Below are 21,613 nucleotides of genomic sequence, written 5' to 3'. Positions count from 1 at the left end.
AATCCAAACCATTCTGATTGTTAAAAATGAGCCTGAAATTTAATTTGACATTAAAGTGACTATTTCATGTCCATTGTAACCCCCTACCATTCGTCCACCAGCATCATGGGTAAAGCTGTGACGATGACCTACAGTAGTCGTAATATGTTGGCTTTTTAAAATAATTTAGCAACTAGAATAAAAGCTTTTAAATACTTAATAATACTTATAGTCTAACCATATTTACTTGTAATATATGTATAATGTACAGTATTAAGAGTGGCATATGTAAGAACTGGCCACCTGTTGAATTTATACACTAATCAAATATCATATCACCAGAGAAGCCGCTAACTAGCTACCAGCTCTAGCTGCCATTAGTTAGCTCAGTCTGCCATGCAGGTAACTAACAGTCCTGTTAGCTGACTTGAGTCTGCTCAGACTGAGAGGTTGGAGCACTGAGGGAGTGTTGTTTGACATCGATAGCACAGGAGCTTTGGAGCACCAGGAGAAGGAGGTTTTCAGGCCTGAGAATCAGCGGGGAATGGTGCTAGAATGGGCACCAGAACCAGAGCTTGGAAAGCAGAGAATAGAACTGGGCTCGACAGATTCCCAGTGAAAATGGCCGGACCATGACCGAACACAGCCTCTGAGACAGATGGAGGTCAGATGGCAGAGAAAACAGAACCAAGGTGATTCACAGCAGCTCTGACCAGGTCTCTGACTCCGGGGACAACAAAGGTACGGCAGGCAGGGACAGGTGAAGAGACAAGAAACAGAGGAGAAAAAAGAAGGAAGGGCATCAGCAGCGTGAAACACGATGTGCGGTTGGTGACTTTTGGTGAGTGAGTTTTTGCAACGTGCCCACCTCCATGGAAGAGAAGCCCTCCTTCTGTAGATATAAAGGAATCATTCTCAAGTAACAAAACACAACAATTCTTATTTTCTGATGATTATACACTGATTAAAATATACTTATATACATCATATTACATTCCTGCCATATTCTGCCAATTCAAACCTTTCAAGGAACCAAATTATCTGGATGAGAATTCATATTTTAGCATGATAACTAGGCCTCTAAGCCACAATTGATCTAAATGAGGGAGGAGTGATTATAAAAATATGAAAATGAACACCAACAGAGGGATAACACCAACAGCAGATTTGCTTTGTGTGTCAACACTGCTCATTTTTAGATAAACAGGCCCCATGTAGCCGCAGCGCTACCCGCTGCAGGAACACAGCTACCTTCCGACTGAACGCACTAATGGCATGTAGGCTCTTCTCTGCCACTGAGCATCAGCCTCTGCAGCAGGCAGGGAGGCCCATCAGAGCGAGAGGAAGGAGACAGGAGGATGGAGGAAGATGAGGAGGCTCTATGTCCGAGACCTGCTGCAACAGACACAATAACACTGCGAGAGCAGCACAAGACATATTGCTATTCAGACAGAAAGAGCAGATTTTTTTTTTGAGACTGTGCATCCCTGTGTGGCTGCCTGAGGGGTACACACAGTATTATGAGAAGGATTTGAGTTGACACAAGTCACAGTCGCTCCATCGCCGGTGTGGAGGAGGAGGAGGAGGAGGAGGGATGAATTATTCAACCAGCCAGCTCTGCTCGGCTCTGACGTCTTGTTGTGTCTTATAGGGAGGTGAGGTGAGCCTGCAACAACAAGCAGCACCTCCTCACAAGGCGGGCGTCACATGACAGCCCCGGGATAGAGCATCCAAGGAACCTCGATTTTCCCGAGGACAGGGCATCATTTCAGAGAGCAGCAGTAGAATAATAGCTCCCTCTCAAAATGACAGCCATCGCTGCGGCACAGCATCACAGATTGCTGGTCTATCACTCCCCACACACAGGATGAAATGACAGGCCTGCCCCGCTGATAGCAAGGCATCTCAGCCTGAGTAAGTGTTCCTTCTGGCTTAGCCCCGGCTTTGATGTTATTATACCATAGCAGAGCAATATTCAGCCCTAAGATTCACTACCTGCTGCTGCCGAGGTGAGCTCTTAAAGCTCAGTATTTGTGAAGCTGAGAAAATGGAAGAGAGAAACAGGGATGCTTGATCTGTTCTGCAACACATTTTATTCCCGTCGAGCAAAAAATTCTATTATTCAAGAGCAAATGTAGGACATGAGTATTATCAAAACAGATCCAGCACCGGTCCCTCTGCTCAGCTGGAGAATTACATTTCACAAATGTAGAAAACAGATGGAATTAAGAGTGGTTTTTGCTTTCTTTTTTCCTTTGCAGTGCAGTGATTGAACTGTGAGTGATCAAAATTGTTTACCCTAAAAAGGATTATTGTCTGCTGGGATTTACTGAAGCTCTGCTTCTCCTTACAAACAACTCTGTTTACAAACAAAGAATAGGATTCATTAGGGATTTGACAATATATTGAGAATCACACTGAAAATGCCTAAATACCGTACTGGATGGTGATAATATCTACCATGATGTCATATGGTTAATTATTTTTATTTTGTCTAATAAAAGGACTGCTACAGAATTCATGTCGGGATTTTTTTGTTGTCATTTTTGCACAAGCTTGGGTCATCAGGGTTTCTCCAGGTCCTTAAGAAGTCTAAAATCCAATAATCTGTATCTTAGGCCTTAAATTGCCTGTTGCACTGATCATGCTGTAAGAATTACAAAACAAAAACACTGACCCAATGACCACTAATGCAAAATACTTGTATTTTTTTGCCAGTGATGTGAAATATGCCTTTAATTCCATTCATAATGGTCTTAAAAAGTCTTAAATGTATCTTGTTTAAAACAGCACAAACCCTGGTTATGGCTGACTACTTTTATTTTATTGTATTACACAGCTTTGTTAGATATTTGATTGTGATCGGTCAGTTATAAAATTCTTAAGGTCTGTTATTTATAAATAACAGGTTGTTGCTTATTTTAACATCTACTTTAATTTTACCCGCTCTATTTTAGAGGAGTAATAAAATCATTTTTAAATCAGTATTTCGTGTTGGTGGCCTGGTAGCTAAGTTGGTATAGCGTTTGCCCCAGAGGCTGTGGGTCTGACTCCTGCCTGCAGCCCAGATCTGCCCCTGCTCTCCCCCCGTCCTGTCATATCTTCAGCTGTCCAACAAATTAAAGGGATAAAGCCTTTCATGTCAAAATAACAAAATAAAAAAAACTTTCATAATGTATTGGTTCTTTGTTAAATAAAACTCTCCTCACTGTTACTTTGCCTGCATGTGTGGAAACAGGTTTGTTTCATCAGATTTCAAGGAGAATCCAACCGTCGTTTTCATATGAAGGTCATATAGAGACATCAGTAATAAATTGAGACTGTTTCATAACCAGTTAAAAACTCCTTGAAGCCATTTAATAAGCAGCATATTGTGGTATTATCATACCTTTAGTTGTTGGAAATGTTACACCCCTTGGGTTCATTGATGGATCAGGAAGCACAAAAAAAGAGATAAGAGTCATATCTTGTGGTGTAACTTAGTCGTTTATTTTAATTCCACAAATTTTTCAAAAAAATTACAAAATACTCAAATGGAGAGAACACAGGACTCACAATTTTTCTTATTATTTCTACTTTTTGTTTACATTGTGTCATCCCATGGCGACTACTCATATATACAATAAGCTTCAAGATACCAGTATATATATAAATCTTAGCAGTCAGAATTTACATTCTGCTATTGCCGCTTTGAAACAAGAAGCTAAACCATTGACAACACTTAACATCAAAGGTTTTGGAGACACAAAAAGAGGGAGTAAAAGGCAAGGGAATCGTCAAGGAAACGAGGCAAAGATGATGATGATGATGATGACGATGATGATGATGATGAGCTTGTCGTCAGGAGAGAGACAGGAATTGGTGGGAAGATGGATGGCGAGACAGAGTGACTGGTTGTTGTCAGGGATTCAAAGACTTTTTTGGATTTTTTTAAAAAGAGGGTCATGAGTTTAATGTCTGCAAGCGTTTAAATGTAAATTATAGTGCTCCATGGGTAGATATGGTCACTTTTAAATGCAAGTACAGTTTCTTCATTTGGTTTAAAGAAAAAAAAAAAAAAATTCTAAACGTCCACGACAGTCAAACAGTCTTAGTGCATGGAACAAAGGCAGAACTCATGTCATGGCTACAGCAAAAAAACATAAAAAAGAAACAAGAAGCAAAAACTTGGGCTCATGTGCACTGGTATGACAGGTCAACACGACTTGTAACAGTCAGTGGCACGCACACACACACACACACACACACACACCTCTCCTGAGGCCCAGGAGGCCGTGTGTATCCCTAAGGAACCAAGGCATACGAAAACATTGCGAGGAAAACACACACACACACACACACACAGTCACAATCACACACACAAATCATCAATCCTCTGTCCTCCTGGTGGTCACGTGTCGGCAGGCCCCCCCTCTAGTGTCACAGTGAACATTATTACAGCCTAGCTGGAGGTTGACTCAGTCGGACGTGAGCCCTGCGACAGACGTGGGTGACCAGACCAGGTGGAGAAGAGGGGACACCACAACACGCACTGACTCACAAGCATTCACACATTTTTAAAAACAATCCTAAAGTCCCGTTAAGCTCCAAAGTTAAAATTCAGGTCCTGATCACTTAGAAAGAACTCAATTTCTTCAGTTCAGCCAAATATGTTTCTGGTGTTTTTAAAATCGTTACTAAAATCATACTCTGTAAAAACAAAAATAAGTAATGAAGTATTACTCCATTTTTTTTTAGACTTAAATACTGATTTTAAGCAAAAAAAAAAACAAGGATAAAACCAGTTGAGTGGAGCTCTCTCTCTCAGTGCAAATGTTTTTTTTTTCTTTTTAAATCCATGTGTGCACTCCACAGAAGCCTCAGTGACTCACCGTCACCTCTTCAAGTGTTTCGAATCATTAACTCAACACAGTGAGTTTACACATTCTGACAACCTGCTGCGTGTCGAAGGTGTGTGACAAATGGACGTGGGTGCGACAGGTTCATGTGTGTACATAGTGTGTGTATGTGGGACTAAATCTAACACAGTGATGTCAGAGGAAACGTCACAACTGAACCACAACTCTCTCTGAAACTGCTCATTATAATGCCATGGTGCTCCCCTCTGAAACAAGGGATAATACTTCAAAACAATTATATTGGAGGTTGAAACGACTTGGTTTGGAGTCCACACCTAGTAATAATAATAATTATAATAATAATTATATGTTTATATATACTATTTACAGACTCAAAAACGCCATGCTGTAGCTTTTCTTAAAATTATGAAAAACCTCCAACAATGTATTAAAATAAATGTTGAATTTAAGATAGCACTTGTTATTTTTCCATAAACGGCCTGACCGGTCTTGTCTTTTTTTTTGTTGTTGATAAGCACAGTGTCTTGTTCTAGCACCTACAAAAAAACGTCAGGGAAGCTTGTCATGCAGGAGTCTTGAGGACGTTGTCACTACTGGCTATATACCAAAGAAAGTCAATGTCTTGAAAAAATAATAATTAAAAAAAAAAAGTCCTTGACAGGAACAGAAACCAAATATCAGAAGAGTTCTCAGACGATCCACTTGGCCTTTTCCGTTCTTCAAAACTGAATGTAACAACTCTGTAACAACTTCCCGTGTCAGTCCTGCACCTGTCGGTCGCTGCTTCCCCTTGGCTGGTTACAGCTGCTTGTCGCTCTCCTTCTTCAGCCGGCTGAAACACAAACAACATCTAGTGTTAACGCTTGAAAAGTCAAAGACACAAACACGCTCAGTTCATTTGAAAGATTTTTATGATGAGGTGCACCAACAAGAATTAAGTTTTAAACCGGATTAAATCATGCTAAACCTCTTGTAAAGTCTCATTTTAGTAATTACTCTCAGCCCAGATTAAATTTACTTCTGCTGCACCAACACTTTAAACTACAACTTGTGATCCAGTATTAAATTTAAACTTCCACTTGAGGAGGTCTAACTTAAGGCTTCCCTTTTTGAGATGTATTGTGAAAAATAATCAAGTTCCTTGAAGAAAGTTAAGGGATAAACTCAACCCTACTGAGTTTAATGATGTGTCTCTTCTTTCTTTCACTCCAGTTGGTTCGTCAAAACAGTCTGCCAGTGGCTGCCTGCCAAGCTCTTTTTTTCCTTACTGTGCTGTTGTCTGTTTCTACTGTTGTATATTTTGACCATATTGCTCCATAGATTCAGCAAACAAGTTTTTCTCAAAGTTTCTCAATGTAGCCTAACATTTTGTTAAGGAATACAGAGCAGCTGATATGGTTCCCCCCCCCCTCTTTAATATTTGCTAGGTCCTGACAGCACTTAGATTTCTTTTTTAAGTACTGTTTATTTAAAGTAGTTTAATTTCAGTTTACATCAATAAATTTGGATTTACTAACAGATCAGTTTTCAATTGTGCATCAGATGTGGATTTTACTCAGTGTAAATATAGCTGATGAGAATTGATTTCACACTAAATGAATCTATGTTAGTGCAAACTAGTCTTGGTGTAAATCCTGTTGTTTATCTAACCTGTAGTAGTCCTCTTGGCCAGGCAGTGGTCCTCCGTGCATGTGATGGTGTCCGTGGAGCCACTGCTGCTCCATGGCCAGCCTCTGGAGCTCAGCGGACTGGGCATGCATGGCCTGCAGCTGGTGTGCTGCGGACATGGGCGGTGGCAGACCTCCTGGTAGATCCCGCGGGTATGGAGTACCTGGAGGAGGGACAGACAAAAGATTTGATCAGGCAGTCTGGCAGAGCTCTGCCTGATAGATTGGATGTGATACTACTGTTAATGAGAGATGGTGTTGGCGGGGAGCCTACCGAAGACTGGGTGGCGCAGCATCTCGTGTTCATGCGGCGGCTGGCCGAGGAGGGGGTTGGGGATGGCGCCGGGCGGGTAAGGGAAGCGGGCCAGGTGAGGTCCAGCTGCCAGTGGATCTACTGCCAGGGGATGGGCCCCCGAACCTGGAGGACACACAAGACATTCACCACCACCTTCTGGGTGTCAGAGTCTTAGGTTCAGGGCACACTCATTTCAAGATAGTGTATCACAGACAGAGCATGCTACAGACATTAGTGATACACAGCTTCATATAATGTTACTGCTCTCAAGGCTGACCAAAAGAGTGCAGGGACCACTTTACTATATTTATCCACTGTAAACCATCTGCTCGCTCTATCACAAACCTAATGGGGATATAACATATTTTAATCCAATCTCATATATCAATTCTGTACATTACAGAGATTCAAATATGAAGGTGGAGTTTCAGATCATATCGTTAACATTTTAAATTAGTAAAGATGGACAATGACTTATTAATTTGAAATCCCCATTTTCACACACTTGATTGCGATAAGAGGCAACTTGATTTTAAAGTAAATTTTCATTTGCTTGTGGGTTCATTACTGTACATTACTTAACTGGCTCATAGCAACTCAGGTGACCCTAACTGTTGCTTATTTTAACATCTACTTTAATTTTACCAAAGATTCTTTCAAGAAAACTTGTCTTCCTAGGATTGTGAACCACAGAGTTGAAAACAACATCCTGTAGGTGCAGACAGATTCTGTTTCAGCATTTTTTCTGCTGCTTCTGATTAAAAAAATGTTATAACTCTATTCATACTACAAGTATGACCACAATATTATTTTTAGTTACCTTTCTAAAATGGACTTCATAATGTCAATAACAATGACTTACTAAAAGTCACAAAGATCAGAGCAATTTATATTCTAAAACTACATTGTGAGTGGCTAACAAGTAATCTGTGGAATACCTCAGGGTTTTATTCTTGGTCCTCTGCTATTTCTTAAATATTAACAATTTACTAATGGTTCTTTTTCTATTCTTTACAAATCTGCCTTAACATGTCAAAATATACAATTACAAAAAATTACACAATAACAATATCACACAATACAACATTCAGAAAATAAACCTGAAATATTAATACATCCATTTACAAATCTGACAGGAATAACTACACAACAGATCAAAAACATGCTGAATATGTCTGCAAAGGTGTACGGAACAAATATATATATAATAAATATATATATATAGAAATGTTGACATGTTTGAGTTTGATTTTTTTTTTTTTCCCATTTACAAATTTAGAGCTGAGAATGTCACTCAGAATGAGACATCCGTTATAGGAAATAATAATAATAATAATAATAATAATAATAATAATAATAATAATAATAATAATAATAATAATAAAATAAAGGAAAAAACAAATATCTTAATACTTCCACTTTACAGTCTATTTAACAAATACTTAAACATTTTGAACAATGCAAATTCTTTTGCCAAATAATCAGCAATTACCAACTTTCAGTTTTTTTCAAAATTGAGTGTTGGAGTGAACCACTTCAAATTTGTTAGAATGTGAATATATATTTGAATATAACATGGTTATAATTTTAATAGTGGCACAGACATTTACATGTATGTGTACAAGCAGGTCTTTCCTTTACCTTGGTGAAGAGGGTCTTGCTGGTGGAGGTGGAGATGGGAGTGAATATGTGAGTGCTGGTGGTGGTGCGGCGTGACGTTGAACATCTGTAGACGGGCGATGGGGTCATTGGCTACTGTGGCCATCCTCTCAGCATGGAGTCTTTCTGCAGCCAACCTCTCTGGGTAGCTCATTTCTGGCCGCAGCTGGGGCCCGGTCAGGGCCAGCCGCTCACGCTCTAATGGGTTCAGGCCTGGATGGAAGGAGGCAAAGGGGTGAGGGCCGGCCATGGGGGGCAACGTGATGGCCCCATGCCGGGCAAAGTGCTCCATGGGGTTTGTGGAAGGGTGGAGTGTGTCCATCTCAGGAGGCTTAACCTCAAAACCGGGTTTCATCCTTTCCCTCAGCTCCCTCTCACGAATCTCCCTCTCTCGCATCTCACGCTCTCGTAGCTCGCGCTCCCGCATAGCCGGGTCAGCGTTGTACAAGCTGGGCATGTGATAGGCCAGCAGGGGGTCCGCAGGGTTGAGGGACACAAAGAAGGGGTGGTTTCGATTGGTGGGGGACATGACGTGGGGTCGGGCGTACTCGCTGAGGGTTCGCAGGGCAGGGGTGTCGGGACCAATGTAAGGCGGCACAGCTGCGATCGTGGTGGGGGGGCCGTCGAAAGGTGGACGCATGTGGGCGGGGCCAGCCATCTGAGGTTCACCCATCCTACCGTCGTGAGAGGAACTGGAGGCTTTCTGTGAGGGGAGAAATTACATGTTTAGTAAGATGCAAAAGAAAATGAAGTACCACAACTAGGGCTGGGCAATACAGCTTATGAAGAGTATCTCAATGTTATGAGGCTATTTGGCAATATATGATTTACCGTGTACATATTTTCTCTGATCTAACATGCTGTAAATTCTGAACATGTGCACACATATGATCATCTTTTAAAATATGATGCATTGCTGTGGATTAAACCACCAGACAGTATATTAAGTCTTTAAAATGAGCACAGCCTACAACAGCAGAACGGGATATACACATTAATGCAGCTGTAATGCTGATCCAAAAGTATCATATATAACAGTAAAACACTGACCAGAACCTTTTTTTACTGCACAATGATTTAGTACGATGACTTATACCTTAGTAAGGTTTGGAATGCAGAACTTCTACTTGCAGTGGAGTATTTTTACATTGGGGAATTTGTACTTTTGGTAAAGTTATGGACTTGAATACTTCTTCCATCTCTGGATAACACACCCACCACCTAACTGCATGTGCGTTACCAGCAGAGCCCTCCCATTTAAGGAAGGTGGGCTTGTGGGTAAGCTGTGTGTTTGATGGACGTCTACAGGGATTTGCTGTGAATGTGAGCTAGCTACTTAGAACCTATGAGTCAGGCTAAGAACAATTCAAAATAGCCTAAAACCTAGAGACAGACGATTGAGCTGAAAATGATCACAATAAAATGTTTTTATTTCAGTCTATATCAATAATTATTGATCATTTTTAATGACCTATTATTAATTAAGACTGTGATAAATAAGGCTGAAATTACCCACATTACACTGAATTTAAGCACTTATTTAACAAGGCACACAGGTAATAATTCAATTTTAATATAATAATTTAACTTAGAAGCTGCGGGTTGAGTAATGAATGTGATCAGATGTTTGTGTTTTCTCTTGGGATTTTTTTCCACTATGGCAAAAAAGAAATCACAGACTTATAGCTGCTGACTTGCTAAGTTATCTTTTCACAGACCAATTCTACTGTGAAGAGTACAAGTAGACGCCATAGCAGCTGTGACTTTTTATTTCTTTTCTGAGGAAGCAAACACAACACAAAACAGTAACTATTATTCGACTATTATTCTCTATGGTCATCTGGTACATCAGACATTAATTCATTCTTGAATATATTCAACCCATCACCCAGCCCTAACCACTGCCAAACAAAAGCGACACAAAGAAAACCACTCACCGCGGCTCGCTCTGCTTCCTTCTCTCGTTCCCGCTCTCTTTCTCGCTCTTTTTCCCTCTCCCGCTCTCTCTCCTTCTCTTCCCTTGCTTTCTGCTCTGCTTCCCTCTTGGCTTTCTCCAGAGCTTCCTCTCGCTTCTTGGCCAGTTTAGATGAAGCCAGGGGAGTGAAATAGTAATCTGTCCGAGCACACGAGTTGTAACCCCGGTCCAGGTGCTTGTAGAACCTGTGGTCATAGTAGAGAGGAAACATTGAATAAAAATTTACTCAGAAAAACTGACTGATGTTCAAGTTCATAAATTAATACTTGTAACAAATACACAGAATAGGCCAGGACCATGATATTCATGTTTCATTTTGCATTTTGAATGACAGGATAAATTCCCATTAGAGAAAAGACAGCTTGTATTAGCTTACACTGGTCTATTATTCAAAAGGAAACAAACTCCCTCAGCGTTCACTTTTGTGGCTACGTTGAGTATGTATTAAAATCCTCATTGCTATTCATTGGCAGTCTGAGAGCTACTTAAGCACAAGGCAACTACAGATACTCATATTCAGATGCCTCAGTTCACTCGCATCTCTCTGTAATTAATCTCCCTGCTCTCCATCCCCGATAATTCCTAGCCATCAGCCACTCAGAGCTCAGGGCTAATTGTGGCCTTGGACGCCTGTTTTTGCTGAGGACATTCGATTTGTTGCTTACATCAAAGCCTTAAAATCTGAAGGCAGTGGCTCTTTGTTGTCGGATGTGTTTGAGAGTTAATCAGCATCCCCAGACAAGATGGTAAGCAGCTCAACACACTGCTGATGTGTCTGAACAGTGTGTTTGTGCAGGTGTCATGCTCGTGGACCTACCGTGCTGACTGGCTGGCGTGGCTGGGCGTGTTGACGACAGTAGGCTCTGGGGAGGGGCTTCTCTGTGGGGGTGGAGGGCTCTCTGGCTCCTCTGTCTCATCCAGAGGCTCCTCTTTTATGTGTACGGGTGGGAGCGCCGGGCCCGGGCCGGCACAGGTGACCGAGGCAGGCAGTGGCATGGAGATGGAGGATGATGGAGCAGAGGAAGATGGCGGAGGCTGTATCCCCGGCATAGAGTTTGATGAGGATTGGGGAGGGCCGGTCGGAGGTAGAACTGTATTGAAAGGATGAGACGAGAATGGCGGTTGCTGCTGCGGTGGTGGCGGACCATTGGGGTGTGAGGCTGCTGCTGCGGAAGGTGGAGGAGGCAGAGGTGGAGCTGGAGGAGGTTGGTGGCTGGTGGCTGATGGTGGGAGGGTTTGGGACTGAGTAAGAACTGGAGGTTGGGCTGGTGGCGGCTGGAGCTGCTGCCCCTGAGGCATGAGCTGGAGGGGAGGTGGGTGTGCTGATGGAGGATGGTGGGTGGATAAAGAACTGAGGGGCTTGAGGGCAGGTGGTGGAGGCAAGTTTGAAGGCATCTGAGGGAATGGTGGCGCCGACACATGTGGCGGGTGTTTGTGGGACTGTGGGTTGGGTATCTGTGGTATGGGTGTGGTTGGTGGGGGCTTGATATGAGGCATGGACATCGGGGCAGGGGGCAGCGGCTGCTCTCTGGGAGGCTGACCTCCGTTTGGAGCAGATGACGGGGGCTGGGGTGGAGGTGTGTGCGGCCTCTGCTGTGATTGGCTGGAGATTGGCAGGGGTGGGACCTGAGACTGACCCACAGGGAAGCCCTGAGGGGGCATGGAGTGAGGGTGGGGCATGTGTGAAGGGCCCGGCTGCAACGGGTGTGGCATGGGAGGCATGGGCCCGTGATGTGAGCTGGGTAACGACTGAGGTGGGACCGGGGGGCCAGGAGGCGGAGCCTGAGTCAGAGGTGAATGTGGAGATGGAAGCCTTTGAGGGTGGAGGGATGCTCCTGACTGGATAAGAGACATCGGGCTTGCCTGGGGCAGAGGCTGGGGAGGTAGAGAGGTGGCGGCCGCTGTGGGGGAGACCTGCGGGGGCAGTGAGGGGGCTGAGGTCGTAGGCGGAGGGGGTGCCGCGGCGGCGGCTGAGGTGCCTGGTTGACACTGGATGACTGGCGGGTGCTGGGTCTGCAGGAGCTGCTGCTGCTGGGCGGAGGAGTCTGAGTCGCTCTCGTTGTCGCGGGGACTGGGGATGCTGGGGGAGGAGCTCCGGTTGTCTTGGTCAATGTCTTTAGGATCGCTACTAAGCTCCTCGTTGATGCTGCGCCCATCAGAGCTCTCGCCCTCGCCTTCCCCTTCGCCCTCGCATTCTGAGGGCGAGTCTGGCCGACTCAGCTCCTGAAGGTCAGACAAGAGAGACAGATGAGCGCTGTAGCACCAAGTCTGTTCTACACCAACATCTGTAGTCCTCCAACCAACTAAATCAGCTGTGTCTGTACTCTCATTCATAATGGGTGGCAGTTAACTGGAAGTGGGCATGACTACCTGTTAATTTAAATGTACTAAAAGGAGTTTTTAACTGGATATGAAACTGTCTCAGTTTATTACTGCTGCCTCTCTATGACCTACATAAGCAAATGACACCATCAGCAAGAAGACTGTGTGTTTCTATGTAGTTATTCTTAGTGTCTGCCACCAGGTTGAAGTCCCCAAGAAATCAGATGAAACACTTTACAGCATACAGACCAGAACAGTCTGTGTTTACTTTGTCCCAGGCAAAGTTACTTTAACCAGTTAAAAAGAAGAGATTTTTATTTCCTATAATTTTATTTTTGACATCATATTTTGTGGTGGTTATGGAGGTGAAAACGCTTTTGAACAGAGGGGCCTCTAAAATTAACAAAATTAGCTGCTTTAAGTCTGAAATTGATTCAGGTTGATCAAGAATTGCTGTATTTATTAGAAAAGGAATTACAGACTATTGTAGAATTGAGCTTCAGAGCCGTGTCTGATTGCAAGAGTTAGAGACATATTTACAGAACAACTTTCTTTTACAGACTTAAATGAATAATATTCAGTGCCTCAATGAACACAGCACATCCAGAATTAGCTATTCAGTCAGAATTTTCCTTCACAAAACAATCTAAATGGAGTGCTGCTTGGATGTGGAAAAAAAAGAAGTTTAGTTTGAAGAAATTGGCACACAGTAACATTTAAAAGAAATTATTATATTTCACAATTAAAAACATGCCTACGCATTTCAGCTAGTAAAGCTTTCATCAGTGCAAGTATTGGTAGAGGATTTTCCTTCATGACTAGTAAAGATGTTGACACATTTTACATGTACTCTTACTCATCAAACTACATTATCCATTCCAGATACTTGTTTCACCCTGGTATTCACTCAACCCTAGTCTATGAGTTCCTTTGAAACACAAACTAAAAGCAAAACAAATCCCACAAACTCACTTGTGTCTTGGACTTTTTGGCACTGGCCCTCTCAGGCTCCTCTGTGTCTGAGGTTCCCTTCTCTCGCTGCCGTTTGGCACTCTTCATCGGTGAAGGAGCCTCCTCTTTAATCTTCTGTGGAGCCAAAAGAACAGCAGAGCCATTAGGATAACTTTTAAACAGATGCGTCCAGAGAAAATCAAAGTTTGAAGCAGTCTGTCGATGCTGCGTTTACCTTGCTGGGCTTCTTCATGGAGTCTGTCTTGCTATCAGTGCTGTCAGTACTTGCCGCGCTGGGTGACGTACGACCACTGGATCGCAAATCCTCGTTAGTAGGCGAGGCTCTGCCATCGGGACTGGCTGTCTGCTTCTTACGACCACTACGTAGCGTCGACATCTGTTAACAAACACGATGAGTATTAGGGCTACTATGATTTTGATAGAGGAAATGATCGATGGACATATACCATACTCAAACCAAATGTATGACACAATGCATGCCAAAGCTGTACTACTTGTCTACAGATGATGAGCTTATTGCTTTCTAGTCTGGCTCTGCATCACTCCAGGGATCACTCTGAGGCTCTGGTTCCTGAAGGTGAAAATAAAGGGATAGATGGGGAGTGGGAGTGTGTGCATACCGAGCCTCGGTTCCGTCGGGTCCTCATGCTATGCTTCCCGCTGAGTCCATCCTCTTCCTCTTTGACAGGTTTGAACATAAATGGCGGTGGGTCCACAGGCTTCTCGATGGGGGGCAGCTCACCGTACTTCTTGAAGTGAATGCGGCAGTCTGTGCACAGCAAGATGTTCTCCCGGCCCCCGTGGTGCCAGTCCTTGGAGGCTGAGGAAAGCCATTTACAGTTATGAAATAACACACTCTCACAGGCTGTGAGAAGTACAAACACACGCAGAAATGATCTCTGAACTACAGTAATATGGCAGAATATAGAGAATGTCCTTAAGTAACTTTGTAGTTCAACACTGAATTAGATAAATATTACTTTTTCATCAAGGATAATGTATAGTTCCGTCACCAGTTAGATACTTTTAAAATTTTCTGTCATGTTATAATGTCTGTATGGGTTAATGCTATAAAGCCAAAGTTATTAGCCACCCTTGTTGTCAGATGGGAGCCTGGCACTGGGAGCCAGCTGTGTGGAAAGAGGGGAAGGATAATGAGGTGGAGAGAGTGAACGAGCTGTGGGCTCATGTCTGATTTGATCAAATTAGTCTTGACATCTTCTGATGCCCATCTGTCACACAGCGCTGTGTTGTACAGGCCCACACACTGATCCTAATCAGGACAGGAATAGCCGAGCAAGTCCGTATGAGTGTGAGTGTCTGTAAACGGAACGCGGTGTCTTACTGGTAGTGAAACAGTGACGGCAGGCGTAGCCCTTCAGCTCCTGTTCGCTGTCTTCACTGTCGAAGTCATCTTCACTGGCTGAGCTGAGGTCCACTGAAAGACAGAGAAAGAAAAAAACACTTCAAATACATCGCTCTAACACTAGACATTCTCAGGTAAGGATGTAACGATACCAAAAACTCAAGGTAAAATCACAAAAAAATGAAGAAAAATTGTCCTTGAATGTACATCTTTCCTTTCAACTTAAAGTGCTTCTGCTTTCCTTCTGTAATGAAATAAATAAAAGTAACCAGATATGACCTAAGCATTTGCAAAAAACAAACAAAAAAAAGGTATGAAATGTCTTTGGCAATGAATGTTTGAATTATGTACATTTGCAAAACAAAAACAGTCGGTTCTGTCGGTATTGATATCAGTATTTGATATTGTGTTACATGTCACCCACTTATCTCCTCTATTGATGGGGTCAAATATACCAGTGTTTATCTGGGGGTACTTTGGAGCACTGCAGTATTGCATAAAAAAGAAGTTAATTTAAAAAAATATGTCATCAATAATTCCTAAAATAGACATAAGTTTAATGAAAATTCAATTTTAATTAAATATCCTAAATATTAACTTCCAGTTATTTAATATTACTATTATCACTGCAATCATCAACTGCAGAAAACTGACTGTCAGCTGACTCACAGAAGAAAAATCACTTTCACTATACGTACAGAACTCGCTGGAAGGAGGGCGTGATGGAGTGTTGACAGGAGTTGAAGCAGTTCGTGTCTTGATGCGGCGGAAGACAGGCTGGCGGCGGTGTCTGCGGTGGGCTCGACAACTGGCTGCTTCGGGGGTCTTCTTCCAATAATAGTAGAAGGTAATTAGCTCTCCCTGAAATGAAACACAAAAAGGAATGCTGTTAAAACAGACAAATGTATGACAAGAACACAAACACGTGTATTAGTGATGAGGAGGAGGCATCACTTGTAACTGCAAAAAGGTGACTTAATTAAAAGGAATTAAGGTCCATTTGCCAAAGTTGTTGAAAAACTGGAAAATTGTCACAGTGAAGTATCTACAGTTAGGCTGAATTAAATATGTGGCAAATACACATTAGCAGTCTGCTCAGTATTTCACAGTGAAAGGCCATGGAGGAGGTGAGTCCATGCCAGGATTTGTGGCTGGCCGGGCATGTTTGTGCTGCGGCCCGTCTGTCCCAGGATTAGGCGAGGAGGCTCACTGAATGCAGGGATATTAGGATCAGTGCATTGGTGGCTGCCTGGGTGGCAGGAGCTTGAATAGGAACAAAAGAACATGTCAGGCAGAGCTTTGGCGCTACAAATAGGGAGTGAAATGGCTCCTCGCCCCTTCACTGGAAGAGTCAATTGAACTTTAATCAAACATTCGGAGGGGCGCGCTTGCCAGCGAGCGAGGCGGATAAATCCACTGTACAAAAGGCCGCCAGGAAATCAATACCCAACTGAAACATTAACACATGCAATCATGGATCAGAAAGCACTTTGCTGAGGCAGCCTGTGCATATTAACTGCCGCTTTCCGGCCACACTCATGATACACAAGCCTTGAAAATTGGCGACAGGAGTCAGGGACAATTATGTAGTTTCCTGTGGGGCTTTGCCCTTTTCCTCCTCGCCATTAACTCTCACTTGTTAGTGGTCCTCCACTGACTCCATAACAAATTCATGAAGGTGTGGTGTGATTGTTGGGTGAGCAGTAAGTCACCTGTAATCTTTAAAGCCCAGAGGGTGCCCATCTACTGTTTGAGGTCTGTTAAACTGCTGTTCAACAAAGCTCCCAGAGTTTAATGGTTATCGATTGTTTTCCTTCTTCGCTTCAGCTGAGAAACTTGACATAAATTAGTCAGTGCTTTGCTCTCTAAAATGCATTAACAGCTTTCCAGGAGCAGCTTAACATCTTCTATCAAAATGAACCAAAACAAACAAACGCGAGAAAGCATTTGATGAAATGGTTTTAAATAGCTATAAAAAGCTTCTCACTCAACTCTGTTTCAACAAAAGGGGAAAATAACATTGTGACAAAGCCAGCAATTAAAAGTATAACAGGCTTGTGTTAATGGAAACATAAATTGCAGCATCAATTTCTTGTTATCTCATGAAATACAAAACTACTTGAGCCTACATGGTTATAGGGCTGCAACAATTTGTGGATTAATCGCTTAGCTCAACTATTTCATTATCAACTATTTTGATAATTAATAGTTTTGATTTATTTTTTAAAGAAAAAAATCTCTGCTTTCAGCTCATCAAATATGAATATTTTCGGATTTCTTTACTCCTCTATGACACTGACCTGAATATCTTTGGGTTGCAGACAAATCAGGACATTTGAGGATGTCGCATTTTTCACCATTTTCTGACATTTTATGGGCCAACCAACTAATCTATTGAGAAAATGATCAACAGATTAATAGATAAAGAAAATAACAGTTACTTGCAGCCCTCATAGCCTTCATGTTGTTTGTTGTGAGAAAATACAGGGAAGGGATTGGCTGGTGTGTTCGCTACTTTATCACTCCAACAAATCATGTGAATATCTGACTTTAAGACTTTCTCAGTCACTGCTTTGATTGGCAGAAAGTGCTCAACTAAGAGGACTCAGGCCTGTTTAATAAGATCTCTCTTCATGTGGCTCTTAGGGGAAATTCATATCTACCAGTGGCTACAGCACTCCGTCTTATCAGGCAAAGCGGTGCTGGGAACATTTACTGAGGATGTCTGAGCTCAATGAAACCTCAAATTTCAGGGTAAATTAAGGTGCTGCACTGTGGTATGGCAAACCCATTGCTTTGGCTGTCCCAAGCCCCACAGCTTGACTAGGTTTTTAGACCTGCTGGAACTGAATCCACATGTAGAAACTCAGTAGAGACAAATCAGTAGGGCTAATTTAAAATACAAAAAACAGCTGGATACAGACGGATAAATTAATCTTGCTTGCTTCAAATAACCCTGAAAACATTTTCTTGTCCATGGTCATGCCAAAAACAGCTCTTTTATGTTGCCATGTGTTTGTGCGTCTATGTCTGGCTGCTAACAGAACTTTCTAGTGGTTTCCTGTGCGCCTCCCTCTTCAGCCTGCCCGGCCAGTTGGGAGGGCAGGGCGCAGGTGCTAACTGAGGGAAGGCAGGCGTCCTGATGTGAAATCTAATTGAAATGTGCAGATCAAAAGTGTCGAGTGGTGCCGAGCGCTGGCTTTGCTCTGTGCTTAATGACTGTTCTCAGCAGTGCCTCTCTGCCTCCTCGCTGCAGGCTGACAACCACACGGCCTCAACAACAGCTTGGCAGACACGGAGAAAGGTCACCCTGCCTCTCCATCACTTACACTGTGTCAAGTACCATTACATTAGGCAGGGGCTAATGAAAACATTAACTTGGGCTTTTGAATGGGAATTAACAGGTGCACTGATGAGTCAGATGTAAATGGAAAGGGGAAAACAAAAGATGCAGATCAACAAATTCAGAGTTAACTTGTTGATTTGAAAAGTTATAAATAAATCCAAGAAAACATGCAGTTTTGGGGTAACAAGTGACAGTAATAAATTATTTTTTAGCGGTAACAAAGTATAATAATAGATTATTAATAAGTGTGTAAAACTGTAGCAAATACAGCTGTCAAGAAATGCAACAGCCACTTCATTAATAGTCAAAACTATAAACCAGCAGAAAAATGACAATTATCAACATAAACCACCATAAACAGACACATTGCAAACACTAACATTTGCATTTTAGAACATCAACAGTAAACTTAAATTGCTTAGACCAGCAATATAGGCATGATGGGAGATGTGGTTTAACCTACATTAGAAACTGGAGCAGAGAGTCTCTTAGTTGGGCATCAACCTTGTGTTCACATGCATATTGTCAAAAAAAATACACAAAATGCTTTGAGTCGCGGTTGTACTCATGAGACCTGCCCGAGATACTACCCTGGAATGACTGAAACATCTTTTTACTGTAAGTGTTGTAATATAGGGGCATTTGTGGGGATACTGCTATCAAACATTATCCTCTTTCATTTCATAATGTCTACTGTACTTCTGCAGTTATTTTGGTTTAAGTAATGCAAAAGCAGTGCAATGCATTACTCTACATAGACAGGGATATGATATTTGATATTTCAAATGAAAGTAATTAGTAATATGTGGCATTTTACATTTTGAAAGTAACTTTCCCCAACAGTGATATAATATGCTCTAGGCATCAATTAAAAATGCATACTGCAAAAAATCCCCCCCAAAAACCCCAGCTTTTTGTAATATTTGTTATATAATCTGCCTTTGTAGCTTGTGAATATTCATTTTAAACAAAGCCTTATTGACAAAAGAGAATGAGGACAGCAAGACATCACAGGCAAGACTGAATGTAGGCTTCTATATGATGTCTGTGAGCGATGTGCAGCTGAAGATGAACGTGGCATTCCTGTGGTTGAGAGAGGCTTTGTGCTGTAAATTAGTGTCAAAGGGAGATTGACAGATTACCTCTCAGCCTGCCTGCAAGTCAAATTTGGTTCCCCTGAAGCCACATACAAGCGATCTCTCACACTGTGTACTTTTCCCTATCAGAGTCACTTTGTCATGCTGCCATATGCCAACAGCAACATTTTAACTTTCATTACCTTGAGTTTTTTCTTTATGATCGGGTGTTTAGCCATTAAGTTTGTGTGTACTTATTGAGGGTTCCAAGCTTAGCTGCCATTTCTACATGAAATGAGAACGACAGTAAAGCAGAAACAAATCCATGAACCTGCATCTAAAACATTTCACCGTTATCCAGTAAAAATACATGGAAATACTTGAAATAGAAATGTAGATTGGCCCTGGCCTCCGCACCATAATTTTCCCCCCAGTCCACTAAATCACTGCAGAGCAGTACAGAGTGTGCTGCCGCTCCGCAGAACATGAGATAGTGACAACATAAGCTCTGTATTATAAGGCCTTTTAGACTGCTTCCATCTGCAGGAGCTTTCTGGCCGGTGGATTATCCGACAAGGAAAGGGCTTACCCTCCTATCACGACACTCAGGGCTTCCATTCCAGTTATTGCCACTTAAAATGGTTGTCTACATACAAGTATGTATGTGTGAAATGGATGTGGAGTTCAGCAACATCGAACAGCAACATCATGGCAAAACATGCCAAGATCTTCAACCCACATGCAAAGATTTTTACTCTCAATTCAGTCAAATTAGCATACATTACTTTATAGATAATCCATGTTCTTTAGTGTAACAGCTAAAAAAATGTAATCTGGTATTGGCACATAAATATACATGTCATTTAGATCTTCATAGTATTTTAACCTCATAATTCAAATGGAAACCTAAACATGTTAAGTGTTATTCCATACCATTCAACAGGGGATCAGTGTCATTTTGTACAGGCAAAGGGTAACTAAAGTTAGTGTGTACACTCCAGGTGTACAGGTGATTTAGAGCACAAAGCTCCAAACTAAAGGGACCATATGAAACCCTATTCATAGATTTTTCTCCTTCTGTGATGGTTCTGAGATGTAGCGAGTTGTAGCTTTTTATATTTTAATTGCATTTTAACCTCATCATTCAAACAAAAAGACATTTCAGACATGTACACTTGTTTTTGTAACAAAGGTCCACAGGTGGGAAATAAGTATAGCTTCCGTCTTGAGATAGAGGCAATTTTACAAGTGTTGTAATTCATAAAATAATTTTTTGACATCATATTCAGTTTTGTGCTCTGTGTGACTGTGTTTAAAACTATTTTATGTTATGGTTTGTGAGGTACAGACTGAATAAGATTAACCACTGTAGGCTACAGTATAATTAAGGGTGGGAGTGCAGGATCCTCCAGTGGGCTCGGTGGTCCTGTGTGCGCGGGCAGGGCTGAGGGTGAGGGCTAAACTCATGTATTTACACCCTCATCCCCTCTCAGGCCCAGGCCTGAACAGATGGTTTCTGTTTTTCCTGGCAGATTTGTGACAGAGCCACAAAAGGCCCCTGCTTTGACATGAAGCCAAACGGTTAAGGCCGTTACTGGCAAGAGCAGGGGAAGGAGGAGAGAACAGGGGAGAGCTGAGGAGGGGGAGGGCCAGAGTGTGGAGGAGAGCCGAGAGAGAGAAATAAAGAGCCAGCAGAGGATAACAATGGACAATCAACATTCAGGCCAACCACAACCCTTCCTTAAAAAAAAAAAATTCCCAGCGAATAAAAATCTCTGGTAAAAACTTGTGGCAGTTTAACGGCAGCCGTGAGAGAAGGGCGCGTAGCGAGCATGTGATTTCTGGGTTCTGGTGGCTGATAGTGAGTTGTGTAAACATCCATTAGTGCAGCATGAACCTGTGCTCCTCCTGCTTCCTCCACAGTCTGCAGCCCGAGGAGGAGGGAGGACCGCTTCCTGATTCATTTCAGCGAGGTGAAGGGGGGGATGTATTTCTCTGAGCTAAATCAAACCAGGGTTTAATTATGTATGTGCTCGACCCCTGGACTTGGTATTCTTCATCGCCCATGACAGGTTGTACAGTGTATCGTTTCACTGA

General features: G+C 42.4%; 1 protein-coding gene across 6 annotated transcripts in view; it reads right to left on the bottom strand.

Annotated features, from left to right (window-relative positions):
• Nucleotides 1-3,446: 3,446 nt before the first annotated feature.
• The window catches only part of rerea (arginine-glutamic acid dipeptide (RE) repeats a), a 178,458-nt gene continuing 160,291 nt past the window's right edge, over nucleotides 3,447-21,613 (bottom strand). For 4 of the 6 annotated variants that reach the window (XM_084721320.1, XM_084721321.1, XM_084721319.1 and 1 more), the window contains 11 exons: nucleotides 15,793-15,955; nucleotides 15,074-15,166; nucleotides 14,349-14,548; nucleotides 13,943-14,104; nucleotides 13,729-13,842; nucleotides 11,252-12,657; nucleotides 10,397-10,619; nucleotides 8,442-9,162; nucleotides 6,780-6,953; nucleotides 6,489-6,669; nucleotides 3,447-5,670 (listed from right to left, as the gene is read on the bottom strand). In XM_084721320.1, coding sequence (XP_084577446.1) covers nucleotides 5,637-5,670; nucleotides 6,489-6,669; nucleotides 6,780-6,953; nucleotides 8,442-9,162; nucleotides 10,397-10,619; nucleotides 11,252-12,657; nucleotides 13,729-13,842; nucleotides 13,943-14,104; nucleotides 14,349-14,548; nucleotides 15,074-15,166; nucleotides 15,793-15,955 — 3,471 coding nt within the window. In that variant the 3' untranslated portion in view covers nucleotides 3,447-5,636. The remainder of the gene's footprint in view (nucleotides 5,671-6,488; nucleotides 6,670-6,779; nucleotides 6,954-8,441; nucleotides 9,163-10,396; nucleotides 10,620-11,251; nucleotides 12,658-13,728; nucleotides 13,843-13,942; nucleotides 14,105-14,348; nucleotides 14,549-15,073; nucleotides 15,167-15,792; nucleotides 15,956-21,613) is intronic. The other 2 variants (XM_084721323.1, XM_084721325.1) reach the window with 1 other exon arrangement.

The sequence above is a fragment of the Lutjanus erythropterus genome, chromosome 6, assembly GCF_056507025.1.
Source record: "Lutjanus erythropterus isolate fLutEry1 chromosome 6, fLutEry1.hap2, whole genome shotgun sequence".
Classification (NCBI taxonomy): Eukaryota; Metazoa; Chordata; class Actinopteri; order Lutjaniformes; family Lutjanidae; genus Lutjanus; species Lutjanus erythropterus.
This window is presented reverse-complemented; position numbering and strand designations above follow the sequence as displayed.